This window comes from Pan troglodytes, chromosome 9, assembly GCF_028858775.2.
Source record: "Pan troglodytes isolate AG18354 chromosome 9, NHGRI_mPanTro3-v2.0_pri, whole genome shotgun sequence".
NCBI lineage: Eukaryota > Metazoa > Chordata > Mammalia > Primates > Hominidae > Pan > Pan troglodytes.
The window spans coordinates 119,726,233-119,740,046 of NC_072407.2; the positions used below are offsets into that span (position 1 = coordinate 119,726,233).

At 53.3% G+C, this 13,814-nt stretch overlaps 2 protein-coding genes across 4 annotated transcripts in view; one reads left to right on the forward strand and one right to left on the reverse strand.

The window, feature by feature from the left end:
• Positions 1–13,814, reverse strand: part of DSCAML1 (DS cell adhesion molecule like 1) — a 388,366-nt gene that overhangs the window by 354,815 nt on the left and 19,737 nt on the right. The window contains exon 1 of one of the 3 annotated variants that reach the window (XM_001158737.6): positions 13,125–13,323. The exons of 1 other annotated variant lie outside the window; for it this stretch is intronic. In XM_001158737.6, the coding sequence (XP_001158737.5) occupies positions 13,125–13,170 (46 nt within the window). In that variant the 5' untranslated portion in view covers positions 13,171–13,323. Of the gene's footprint in view, positions 1–13,124; positions 13,325–13,814 lie in introns of those variants that run through there. One more of the 3 variants, XM_054661640.2, reaches the window with a different exon arrangement.
• The window catches only part of CD3E (CD3 epsilon subunit of T-cell receptor complex), a 541,795-nt gene that overhangs the window by 7,807 nt on the left and 520,174 nt on the right, over positions 1–13,814 (forward strand). The window lies entirely within an intron of this gene.

The window sequence follows — 13,814 nt, forward strand, 5'->3', positions numbered from 1 at the left end:
CACTCTCCCTGCCTCCTGAGATGGCGACTTCCCCAGGCCCCCTCTGCTCCCTCCAGGAGCATCAGCCACAATGACAGCAGCCTTCCTGCACTCCTGGGCCTCGGATCTTGCTGAAGCCAAGGACACAAGGTTCCCAGCAACTACAAATGGGTAGATTTAATTGATGAATTGACCGGGATTGTCCAGCCACCTGTCAGGGCTGATGAAAAGGCAGGTTTATAGCAAAAGGCAAGGAGCCTCATATTTCTCCCACCCTGGGATGTGAGCTTCTGTCTTCTGAGCCTGGGGGAGCAGGGAAGGATTAGACACACCATTCATTTCTGCGTATGGCTCTGACAGTGCATTGCCATCATGAAACATCACCCTCAGGTGTAAAACAATAGCATTTTGCACTTACATTGGGTTCATATTTTACCATCACAAGGCACCTGTCAGCCCAGAATGCAGAAACCCTTAAATAAGCATTAATTTAGCCTCGCCCTGCCTGCCAAGAGAAGGGAGTAAGCAAATACATAAAGAGGAAACTGAGGCACAGACCAGCAAACACCTCAAATCTCTGCTATGTGCCACGCTGAAGACTGGGCACATGGGCAGCAGGTAAGTGGCCACAGAAGCAATGGGTGTGTTCAGAACTCCAGGGACAGAAGGGGGAGTAGTAGGAGCCTGGCGTCCTAACTCTGGCCTCATAGAGTCTGGTGCAGCCTCTACAGCAGGGGTTTCCCCACCTTCTCAGACTCATTTGAATCTTCAGAGCGGTGACAGAGCCCTAGCAAGCTCCCAGAGGAGCCCCAGACCCCTGCCTTGAAGTCTGACAGAACTACCTCCCCTCTGGGTGCTCACCCCTCACCTGCTGTGTGACCTCAGGCAAGCCACTTAGCCCTCCTAAGCCTCCTTTACAAAAGGGCAGGATGTGATTGCACCATCTTAGCTGCCTCCCAGAGCTGCCGAGAGGGTGGAATGGAATGGGGCAGTTCTTGATTCCCCGTGAGGATGTTATAATATGCGAGATAGGGACTGTTCACTCTCCCTGAGGGGTCGAGGGTGCCTAAGGTTACTGTAGGGACGGAAGGGCACAGCTCCACCCTGCAGCTCTGCAGAATTCCAAGCCCTCTCCAAACCCTACTTCCTCTCGGCTGACTCCTGCACCCTTCAGTGTCCTCCTTCCCCAGTCATTTCTGATCCAGGGACCAGAGAAGACATTCATTTCCTCAGGAGATATTTACCAAGCACCAGCCACGCACTGCACCACAGTATCCAGGTATGGTGGGAGGCATCAAAGACAAGGAGAATGGCTCCACCTTCCAGGAGCTTGTAAAGGAGAGGGGGAACAGGAAAGGGGGTTAAACAATAGCACCAGGCCATATGTGACCCGGGGGCTGAAAGCACTGATTTAGCCAGGAGCTATGGGGAGGGAAGGGGAAAGTTATTCAGCAGCCAGAGAAAAAGCGTTGGGAAGAGGTAGGAGCTGAGCTGAACAAGGGGGGGCACTCCCAGAGAAGACAGCCCAACAACAGTGGGTGAGGCATGCATGTTGGGGGATGCTGTGGAAACCTTGCAGGCTGGAGCACTGGGTGGGTTTGGGGAGAAGAGCTGAAACCAGCTGGATTGAGGAGTTTGGGCCTCAGCGGTGGAAGACAGTTGGGGGTTGAAGGCAGTGGGGGATATGTGGAGGTTTGCAAGCTTGGGAAAGCAAGGTTTGAGGGTCCCGCAGTCCCCGACAGTGGTGCCTGAGGTTATCCAAGTTCTTGTAGTCCTTATGTCTAACTTCTGTGGCATTTTGGCTGGACATCTATTTCCCTAAAGTCTTATTGGCCTAATGTTGTGGAGTCCCCAAAAGAAAGGAGACTCACATTTTGGAGCACCTTCTTGTGCCAGGCACCAGGTTTGACCATTTAATCCTCACACAAAGGTATGAGGTGGAGGGCCCATTAGTCTCATTTTAAGGGTGAGGAAAAGGAGGCTGAAGGAGTCGACATCTTCTCCAAGATCCTACAGCCAGGAAGAGATGGAGTCAAAATTCAACCAGCTCCAAACCCGAGCTTTTTCCATCACGTTGTTGAGTTCAAAGTTTGGGCTCTGAAGAAGTTTCCCCTCATGTCTTCTCTCCAAGCTGGTCCCAATTTGGAAAGCAAATCCCCTGACAGAGACTCCTCCTTTCCCCTCCAATCCCAGCCACTCCCCGCAGCTCTTTCTTCCCTCTGCAGACAGAACCAGGCATATTTACCGAAAGAAAGAAGAGGAGGGGGAACACTTCATAAATAAAGAGAGAGACACTCAGATCAACAGCAAAGCTTCTTCTGGTCAAAGGGGGAAATGGATTTTTAATAGAAAATGGAAGTTATGGGCTTGGTTGTCATGTGACAGATGCCCAGACTTAAATCCATTTAATCTTCTCTGCCGTTTAACATGGAGCACCACCCCGATGCTGTGTTTCATAAAACAGGCTCCAAATTGCTAGGAGATTAGAAGTGTGGAAATAGCACAGCAATATTTTTAAACCAGAAATCGCCCCCAGGCATTTGGGCTGCCTGCCCCCAGGGTCACCGCTGAAACCTAAGTATCCATTGCATCAACTCACTCGCTCGCCCTCCACTGCTTGCTTGGGCATCAGGATTAGTTTTGCAAAGGGAACTCGAGCCCTGTGTATGTGACCCCTAGGGCTCCCACCCCACCTGCCTGTGTGGGATGGAAGTGTCTGTCTGCAGTGGGAGGAGCTGGCTGACTGAGGTTGCTCTGAGGTGTACACTGAATTACCCCCATGTCATCATCTGTAATCATCGTAAAGGACAACCCGAGGGGACTGAAATATTAACACCTCGCCACCTCCACTGGGAGATGAGTCATTTTGTTCTCTTCCCTTACAATATTTACTCATCTCATTCACTGGACTTTTCATCCAGGAGTATCTGCCAGTGCTGGGGCCCCTGCCACACCCCCTCAGAGACAGGCAAGATCCTTCAAGAGGCAGCCTCACCCGGGCATGGCAACCATTCGTAGGAGAGGTCATGGGTCTTCAGGGGAGCAGGGGGCAGGGGACAGGAGGAATGGTCAGGGCCAATGGGCCAGTAGGTATTCTCTCCCCTGCAAGGCCATTAGCTCCCTGAGGGCAGTGACTGTCTAGTCACCACTCTGTCTCCTGGGCACATACTAGGCACACAGTACAGTAGTGAAAAGCCCACCCTCTGGTACCAAGCTCCCTGGGTTTGAATCCCTACTCTGTCACTTACAAGCAGTGTGTGTAACCCCAGGCAAGATTGCCTCGCCTTTCTGTGCCTCAGTTTCCCCAGCTATACAAAGGTGGTGACAATGTCTGCCTCAAGGGTTGTTATGGTTGGACAAGTTAATATATATGAAGACCTTGGGACAGTTTCTGGTTTATGTAAGTGCCTGGCACCACCTAAGTATTTGTGGCTGTTGTTACAAGCATTATCATTATAGCAGGCAAGCAGTAAGTATTTGTGGGAAAAGTGAATCCTTGTGCAACAAATATTTACTGCTCACCTCTGATGATAATAATAATAACCTAAAACCATGGTTCTCAAACATCAATATGCATAAGAATCACCTGGAGAGCTTGTTAAAAATGCAGAGCCTTAGATAACAGATTCACCAAGTCTGTCATAGGGCCAGAAATTCTATTTCTGAGACTGGTGTCCTCTGTCTATACTGAGAGTAACAGTCCTTTGGAAAAGTAGATTTGCCATCCTGGACTTCTATGCTTCCTTTCCCAACGACAGACAATTGTCATCTGCTTGGCTGACAAGACCCTACCACCACATTAATTAACTTAATTTGGAGATCAAGATAAGAAAACAACAGTGGTAGAATCAATAGCAACAGAGCATTGCAGTAGCCACACAGCTTTTGCTAATTCCCAGGCCTTACGCAGAGTTCTTCATGCAGATGTGAGCTGGAGAGGTTTCTTGGATTGATTTCCAAGGCTGATTACTTCACTGTATTTCCACACAAAGGTTTTCGTGGGAGATGTGTTATGTGCCCTCACTCTGATTGTTCTCATCCCAGAGTTGGAAAAATTGGTTCTAGAGAGGATCTACCAGTAGGGTGATCCTCCCACCAGCTCACCCACCAAGTCCATTCAAAACCCAGAGGAGGACCAGCCAGACGGTGTCTTGCTGCTTCACTAAAAACCCTTTATGTTGCATCTTGGAAACTGTCTGAGCCCAGACACTGGCAAGGAGAGGGTTGAGTTTTCCAGACAGCATCAGAGCATGTACCAGGCAGCCTGAGCTGATATGGTCCTTGGACAAGAGGAAGCAGCGGGCCAAGTCCCATGCTCTCTGCCTGTGATGTCCACCCAATCTGGCACACCTGCTCCACCACTACCTTCCCCATCACAGTGCCATCTTTTGTTTTTTTTGGTTTGTTTTGTTGTTGTTATTTTGTTTTTGTTTTTCTTGTTGTTGTTGTTTTGAGACGGAGTCTTGCTCTGTCACCCAGGCTGGAGTGCAGTGGCACCATCTTGGCTCACTGCAACCTCCACCTCCCAGGTTTGAGCGATTCTCCTGCCTCAGTCTCCTGAGTAGCTGGGATTACAGGCGTGCACCACCATGCCTGGCTAATTTTTGTATTTTTAATAGAGATGGGGTTTTCCCATGTTGGCCAAGCTGGTCTCGAACTCCTGACCTCAAGTGATCCGCCTGCCTCGGCCTCCCAAACTGCTGGGATTACAGGCGTGAGCCACCATGCCCAGCCCCATCATTTCTTTGTAGCATTTGTTTTGTGCCAGGCATGGTGGGAAGCCTTTTTCTTGCATTATTGCACATTTAATTCTTACAACAGCCCTTGGATGTAGCTACTGCTCAAGACTCCATTTTACAGATAAGAAGACAGGCTCTTAGGTCAAATAATTTCTTGGTGTTGCACAGTTCGTAGTGGCAGAGCTGCATTTCACATCTTTATGCCAGGATGTGTGGCTCAGCAGGCACATGACAGGCTAGATTCAGACCATCCCCATGGTGTGAGCACACTGTAGGGGGATTTTCTGACAAAAGAGAGCAATTGGGGTATGATAATTCAGAATTACCTGGGAATGTCCCTGTCATTAGACATTCCATCCCTCCCCCAACTAAACGCCAGCAGCTCCCCACCCTAGTCGTTGAGATGACCAAAAAACGCTCCCCATTTCCAATCCCCATGCAAAGCACAGCTCAAGTGTCCTCCCTGTGTCCATCAGAAACATGGGTGGTTTTGGTGTTTGTTTTTAAGATTCTTAGCACAAACATTGTTTCTGTGACCAGCAACCAGAAACCTGCAAGGTCCAGTGGAGACGCAGCTATCCTTCAACCTCCAAGGCCCTGTGCCATCAGCTCCAGGAGAAGTTATGAGCAACAGCTGACTGTCGGACAGACTCTTTAATCTTCCAGCCCTTTCTAGACAGGGCCTGTCAAAGGAAGGTCCCTTATGGCCAAAATTTCTTTCCAGGGAGTCGGCTCAGACAGCACAGTTGTCCCCAGAGAATCCTAGATTTAGATTGTTAATGCTTGAGGGACTTAAGAGATTATTTTTTCCAATCTCCCCCATTCACAAGGCCTAGAGAGGTGGAGTCATCTACCCCAGGGACACAGCTCACCAGCATCCCAGCTGGGGCTACAGTGCTGTCTCCAGTGTTCTCTCAGTTCTGGCCAGCCTGCTGTCAGAAAACTAGCCATTGTGGAACTCAGGAGCACCATGAAGCACCGAAATGATGTCATTCGAGGGTGTATCAGAGCAACTAGGGATGCTGCGTGTCCAGAGCAGGGGCCTCAGATGGGCAGGACATCTGCCTATCACAGTCGCAGGGCTGTCAAGTGGAAGAGGGCTTTGCCTTGCTCTATGTGGTCCAAGCGGTGACATCAGGACCAGTGAGTAGAAGGTCCAAGACCACAGCAGGGTTTGACTCATTCTAAGGATGAGCTCTGTAATAGTCAGAGCTGTGTGGCCAGGAATGGGCTGCCTTGCAAGGAAGGAGTCCCTGTTGCAGGAAGTGCTAGTGCAGACAGAAAAAGACACTGGGTGGGAAAGCTGCAGAGGGAGTCAGCCTCTGATTAGGGGACAGATTCCACAGCCTTAAAGATGCCTTCCAACCCTGCAAGACTTTTACCCAAGGTGATCACCTGAATCTCCCTCTCCCACCCCCAACGCAGGGGTCCTATCCTCTCTCATACCCCACGACTGCGGGAGGGTCACCCTAGTAGCAGGGTGTCCACCAGTCTTGACTCGGCAGAGTTTTCAGAGATTCCAGTGAATACTGTGACCTTAAATGAGGTCACATAAGATGGGACTGTGCCTACTGCTCTTCCCACAAAAGACTGTGGATTCCCTGCAGGGAGAATGTCCCTTTGGGGGAGTTGGTCCAGAGGACTATGGACTACACTTGCATCTAAGAACCTTGGAGGGGAATGGGAGGAGGGAGCAGAGGTAGGCTTCTTCCCACTCCCACCGCCACTGGGGCCACAAGGGATCTGCCAAGTTTGCTCCAGGAAGACTATTGCCAGCCTGGCTGTGCCTCATCAGCTGTTCCCCATGATGCTGAAAAGCAAAGCTAGGAAAATTCTCCATATGTTGGGGCCCACGGAGGGGGAGACAGCCACAAACAGCTGTGAGACCTTCATCGTTCCTGTATGATGAAATGACAGTAATTATGCCTCACATTTCAGCAGAGCATTTATAAGGCTAAAACGGGTTTGCTGTGGTTTTTACATGTGTGTGTTCATATGTTGCCTCATTCCGTATACAAAGCACTGTCACATGATGTACATTTTTATGCCTCTTATTCTTATTTATGCACATATACAGTAACAACTGCTCTGTAGGATAGCCAGGACAGGGGTAATTTTGCCCATTTTACAGATTACGAAATAAAGGCACATGAACCATTAGGCAACTTGCCCAGGTAAGACAGGCTGAGCTTTGTTTTTTAGGTCCACGGATAATGTTCTTTCCAACACACAGACACACATACACACATGCACGTACAAACACACATGCATCTCTTTAGAATCAGTTTAATGGATATGCAACTAACTAGCATTTGAATAATTGTTGTTAATGAAGATGGTGACCTTGGAAACTGTTAGTGCAAGCATCATGTAGAGACAGGGCACAGGGAGTGGGGCAGGGACAGCTGAACGAATGAGGGGAGTAGCAGCTGGAGTGGCATGGGTGGTCCCCAAGGCTAATGCTGTTCACTCTAAAGCAGCACAGGACAAACATCTGTTTAACAAGGCACACAGGCTGTGGAGCCCACAGCCTCCCCAACATGTAGGATCCCACAGGCCATGGCCTGCCATAGGCAGCACTTGACCTCTGGGTTACATGCTGCTTCCCTGTGACAGACTAGGTCATGGAAGGAAGAGCAGTCCCAAGGTCACAGGCTGCCAAGAGTGTTCTCTATATGCAAAACTGCCTGAAAAATAGAGGTTCATCTCAGCAGGGAGAGACACAGAAATACATCCAGCGACAGTTATGAGGGCTCCCTCGCTTTGTGAGGAGTGCTTACATAGGCTTTATGGCATGAACTCCAGAATAGTTCTTACTCTGGCCAACCGTGGTAGAGATTTACCAACCAACCCCAGCCTTCCTTTGGCAGATATGAGACCAGCCTTTGCCTCACCTCAAATCCAAGTCTGGAGCCAACCTCAGCCCTCTTCATTTCCACTGATGGCCAGGGGAAGGAAGTGTGCTGGACACTCCAGGGACACTCAGGTGACCACATGGCCTCAGCCATGTGGAGTCCTACATGCTATCCAGCTAGGTGACGGATGGAAGGAGTTGACATCCCCTGTCCTGGCCACTACTCTGTCTTTCTTATTGTTATAAAGTCTAAGCCAACTGGCTTGGCCAAAAATGTGGCTGATTAATTCAACTGCTTAGGGAAGGATCTGATGATGCATTCTGGAGAGGGGGCAGGGAGAGGAAGGTAGAGGCAATACAGAGGAAAAAGTAGAGGTCTAATGTTTATTGAGCACTAACTATGTTCTGGCTACTTGATATGCATTATCTTCTTTAATCTCATTTCATAGCTGGAGAAAGTGGGGCTCAGAGAGGCCCAAAGTCACATGGCCAGTAAGTGCAGAGCCAGGATGTGAATGAAAGATTTGCCTTGACTCCAAATTTCTACCACACCAGTGGGTTGCAACCTTTCTTATTTTTCATTCTACTCCAATATATGAAATTGGATAATGAATAAAAGCTCTGGTTGAAGCTCTGCCCTCTGGCCCTCCCCCTCTCTACCTCTATCCAGCCCCTGAGGCTCCACCTCACCCCTTAGGCCTCCATACCACAACCCTTGGAAACCTCTGTGGGCTCTGGTGGGCCAGGCCCCTTCTGGATCAGTGGATGTGCAGAAAAATAATCTGGGAAAGCTTTGGAGCTGCACCTGCCATAGTAGTATCCTCTCAGGGCCCTGGAAATGCAGACAAAACCATTCCTGAGGCCACACTCCCACTGCAGCATCCCAGCTGGCTCACTGGGAGGGGCCACTCAGCTCTCCTGAAGTGCTCACTCCTCAAGCATCACTCCAGGCTCTTGACACGCCCTTCCCTCAGTGACCGTAGTGCCTGTCCTCCCTCTGCCCCGCCATAACCAACCCACATACCTGAAGCTGCCCTAGGGGAGGTGGAATGAGAAGCTGGTGCTATATCCTTCATCTCTCTGAAGCCACGACCACCTCCCAGGCTAGGTGGTGACAAACCAGGAGGGTGAAAGAGCATTCTGCCTCACTTCACACCCCCATGCCATCAGCAACTACCTCACTACCTGCTGATGGCAGCCCTAGGCACCCAGCTCCCTGCATTCTAGGGGTGCACCCACCAGGAAGCTAATGCGGGCCCTGGATTTCTATAGCTAGTTTGCCCCTCTCTTCACCCTCTTCTTCCTGCACCATGAGAGGAGCAACCCACATCCCAAGTTTGGTCTACCTTACGGTGTCTTGGCCCATTGCTACCCATCCTACCCCAATATCCCCAGTGCCACTGTCTGTCCTTGGATAGGGGTGGTGGGAGCTCTGGGGCTGCCTTGCCAGATGGTGAAGCCAGTGCTGAGCACTGGAGGCACATATGGAGGCAACAAAATGTAGGAGACAGAAGCATTACCAACACCAGTCCTTCTCCCAGCTCCTGCCCCACCCCCTTCCATGCAAGGAGGAAGCCAATGACTGGCTGCTACTGAGGTTGAGGTCAAGATGCTACTCACAGAGGGCACAGCTTTTGGCCTGGCTAGGTGAGCATGCAAATCCATATGCAGATTATATGCAAATCTGGGGTGTGCCCTTGGGTTCCTGGCACCCTGCCATCGCTGCTGCCTGTAGCTCACCCTATTCATGCACCTGGGTACCCGCTAGAATCGACTGGACTGGGAGCTGAGAAAGTGCTTCAGGAACTAGGGGATCTTCTCTTGACTACTTCAGAGGTCCCCCAGAAAACAACTCCTCCAAGATCACGGAGGAGGGAAGAAGCTCGCAGCCTGGAACTCGTATCCCTGCAGAAAAACTCTCTGAGCATCTGCCCTCCCCTCTCTTCATCTACAATTAAATCATCCTTCACCAGCCAGAGCAGGGTACCAAGCAAGTGGCAAGTGGCAAGGATGTGTCTTCTCTAAGACACAGAGAAGGTCAGGAAGGCTTGAGGTCTGCATCCCTCTGTCATAGGCTAACAGTCCATGGGGTGCTCTGGACAGACCTTGGCCCTGTGTCTGGGGGCTCCTAGCCAGTCTGTTTGGGGCCTGCTTCCCTACCAAGCTCTCCCTGGGCCAAAGCCCTGTCTGCTTGCTCACATCCTCTCTGATCCTCATCCTAAGAAAACTAAGCCTCTCTGTCCAGTCCCCCGGGATCTGTTCAACTTAAGCGCTGCCTTTGGGTCCACTGCTTACTTGCTTTTTGTTTCTAATTAGCTCCCCCATTCTACTGCAGAAATATATTAAAGGCAGCTGGCTTTGATGCCCAGAAAAACGAAGCGTCGGAAAGGCTTGTCGGGCATCATGGCCCTGCCAATCTCCCTCATGTTATTCTAGCAACCGGGGTCTCTCTGCCACTCAGCCCCTCCCCAGTATTCACTGGCCCTTCGCCTGCCTCCCCTAAGTTGCGTTTGCCATTTCAAGATTTTAAAAACACATTTCCCCATTGGCCCCCCCCCCTTTTTTTAATTAGACACTGAACAGAATGTTGGAGATTTTCTTAATGGCCTGACGAAGGCTTTTAATTTGGTCTTCCCAAGAGAGAAGAACCATGAGTCCCCATCGGAGAAGTTGGGGTGGGAAATGAAAAAATCAATGCAATCCATTATTTTGGCTTTTAGAAAACAGGAATTTTAGTGCCGGGGAAGCTTGTTCTTTTACACAGTAAAAATGCAAATGCAGGCAACACAGATGCTGGCACGCTGGATGGAACAACGGAGAGCGCCTCGCCGGGGTTCATCCGGCTGCCTAAACCTGGATTTGTTTTGGCAATAATAAGGCAGTTATTGGAGACTCGATAACCGATGATTAAAACACCTTCCCAGTTTAGTTCTGGGGAATCAGTCTGAGCTCAGGCATCATAAAAAAAAAGGTATTTTGAGAGGAATGGAAATAACAGAAGCTTAAAACACATTCAATAACTGCTTAATTCCATCCAAAGGATGCTCCATCTCATCCTGTTTTCTTCTCTCTCTCCCTGCCTCCTCCCGCTCCTCACAGATGGACGTACAAATTATTGCAAGAGGATATTGTTTTCTGTAACAGGCTCGAACATTCACATTTACATTTTCCTTGGTGCCGCGGGGGTGACTGGCAACGGGAGAGAAAATACTCCAAACCCCATCTTTCTTGCTGTCTCCGCATCACATCTTCCCCCAAGCCGCCTCTGCCACCCCCTACCACGCCACCCCAAGCAGAACAGGCCCCGGGGACCAGCCTGGCACCTAAGACCCAATTAAGGCACCAAGGAAAAGAAAGGCCTGTCTGGCGAGGCGCCCTGGCGCCCAACAGACAGACGCTGGAGCCTCTGAATCGCAGGGGCACCGGGCTCTGCAGACCCAAAGGCCACCGAGGAGCCGCCACAACTGGCATCTCCAGCCCGCCTACAGGTCCAAGGCCACTGGCAACTTCCATCTCGAGTTGGACAAGATTTTGCCCCTTGGCTGTCCTGTTGCCTTCTGGGCCTTTCTCCACCCCCAACCCCATCTGCTCCCGCCCTATCAAATAGCTCGGCTTCATTTATTAATGCCAGGCTCCTGGAAGGGGGAGGGGAGTGTCCTTCAGGTATTTGCTGAGGGGCCTCCTGCACTCCCCAGGAATGGGCTGTCCTGGAAGATGTCTCCAGAGAGTGTTGTGGAGGCATGGGGGAGTTGGGGACAAAGCCGGGCTAGAGTGTGGCAGCGGCTTCGGCCTGTGCTTTCTTGCCCGACAAATTGCGAAAGGGGATGGGGGTTGGAGAGAGAACTATCGAGAGAGAAAGCCGCTCCTCACCTTATGTATTTTTAATATTAATGTAATTAAAGCTGCGAGCCGAGCCAGCCTGCGGGGGCGGAGGGAGGCAGGAAGAACCTGGGGAGAGGGAGACTGGGGTTCGGGGGTGGGGCTTGAACAGGAGGCAGGCTTCTTGCTCTGCTAAGGTAGGATGAAGGAGTGCGATGCGGGGGGCAAGGGCTTAAACAGCAGAGACCAGCCTTGGTGTGTAACCCGGGGGACCCCACTGGGCCTGAGAAACTCAACTACTTTGTCCACGATTTTTGAGGCCACCCTTCCTTGTCCCGCAATCTGATCGCCTAGTAAATGCCAGCAGTATCTGGGCCTTGAGTCTGGCTTTGACCCGGCAGTATCTACAAATAAGGGTTATCCTCTTTTCCCCAACCCACGATGTATCGCAGTGGGCTCCGGCAGCCTGCAGACTCCAGACCCCTGGAGCACCGGCAGGGCAGGGTTGGACCCCTCCCCGGGTGGCAACCCTCCACTGGAGTGCCCTTCCTCATCGCCTTGGGGTTAAGAGTTGCCGCCCGGCCAGGGCAACAGCCAGGGCAAAGGGAGAGAGAAGCCGCCCCGGGGCGAGAAGGAGAAAAGTTAGAGGGCTGAACAGGTGACGCTGAGCTTGTTGGAGCGTGTGTGCTCCACCGCGCAAGGGCGCGGAGTTCGGCCGCCTCATCTCCCGCCATCTGCGCGCCCGGGGGCACGTCCTCTGCGATAGCCTGGAACCCAGACTACCCGCGCCTGCCTGGTCCCGACTCAGTGCCCAGGTGGCTTCAGTCGGAAATGTCTGCCCTCTTCCAACCTCCCGATCCCGGCTGCCTTGCGGATCAGGTACGCAGCGCCCCAGCCGCAGGTCTGGACATGCCGGACACCTGGACCCACCCCTAGCAACCCCCTCTCTCCGGGAAGAGGGACACGCCCCCCAGCCTGAAGACTTGTCCCCAGGTCCAACTGGCCAGGCGCGGAAGCGGAGAATCTCGCACCTTGGGGCGCGCTGCCAGAGGTGGCCACGGTGGCGCACCAAGCCGGGGCTAGAGCCGGGGCAGAGGGGTGGGGTAGGGCCGGGGGAGGGTGACCTCTGGGTTTGGAGAACAAACTTGCTATCCGAGGGACCTCCAGCTCTCGGGACTCTCACTATCCCCACCCTGCCTCCAGCCAATGCGCGGATAAGCGCCATGCGGTGCGCCAACATTCGCGCCAGGGCTGGGGTCCGCGGCGGGAGAGGGGCGCACGGACATAGCGGAGGAATCAGCCGCCGAGTCCGAGGCCTGAATAAGCGAGGACTCCTAGGTCAAGAGTCACGGCCAGAGGACCCCTCGACTCGGAGGGCACTCCGGGGTCCCAGTGCCACCAAGCCGCAGGAAGAGGGCAAGGGGCTGGGGGAGGGGTCCAGGGCAGAACTGCCGCCGTGCAGGGAGCAGGGAGATGAGGGGCTCCTTCGCCACCACCCCTACGGGCGCGCCCCAAAACGGCAGACGCGGGTGGCTGGCGGAGCGGTCGGGGGCTGACTCTCACTCAGCCCCTGTCAGGGTGCCTTCCCCGCCCCGCTGCGCCCCACCCGGGGTCTTGCACCCCGGTCGGTCCCCCCCCACGCACCTGGAGCCCGCCGAGCACCCCGCCTCGCCGCCAGCCGCGCCACCCTGGCCCCGCCGCCTCCGCCGCCCAGCCGCCCGCGCAGGTCTCACCTTTGTGTAAAGAGTCCAGGAGCAGGAGGAAAGTTACCAGCCACATGCCATAAAGAGGCCCTATTCTCCGGGGAGGTGGTCCTGTGGCCGGCCGTGCGGCAGCGCCTCTCCCCCGCTCAGCGCGCTCCCAGCCGCCCGCACTCCGCGCCCCGCTCTCTCTGCTCCTCAGCCCAGCGCTCGGCTGCGGCGGCGGCTCCTCCCTCCTCGGCTCCCCGGCTCCTGTCATCCGCGGGGCTGGGCTAGGCGGCCGCTCTCCCCGCCCCCCCGCGGCACCCCGGGTGGTGAGCGCCGCGCGAGCCCGGAGCCCAGACGGACCCCAGCCCCACAAGCCCAGGAACAGGAGCGGCGGCCCGGGCCAGACCGCCCCGACCCGGCTCCGCTGTCTGAGAGGCGAGGGGTCCCTGTCACCCACCGGCTTGGAGCCTGTGGTCGCAGACAGGCATGTGTCATCCATGTGCCAAGAGCCTGCCATGCTTCAGCCAAGGATGCCCGGTTTCTACTGGCCTAAGTCACCTGGGACACGAGCTTCCTGCCTCTTTCGGACTCAGCTTACCCGGCCCCCACTCCCTCCCCGGGAGGAGCATGGACGCTCTGGGTAGAATCCCAGGCTTTTCAGTGCTGTCTGGTGCTACTCCCCACCCCAAAGTTCATAGCTGCCCTTCCAACCCCTCGTGACTTCCGCAAGCCTGC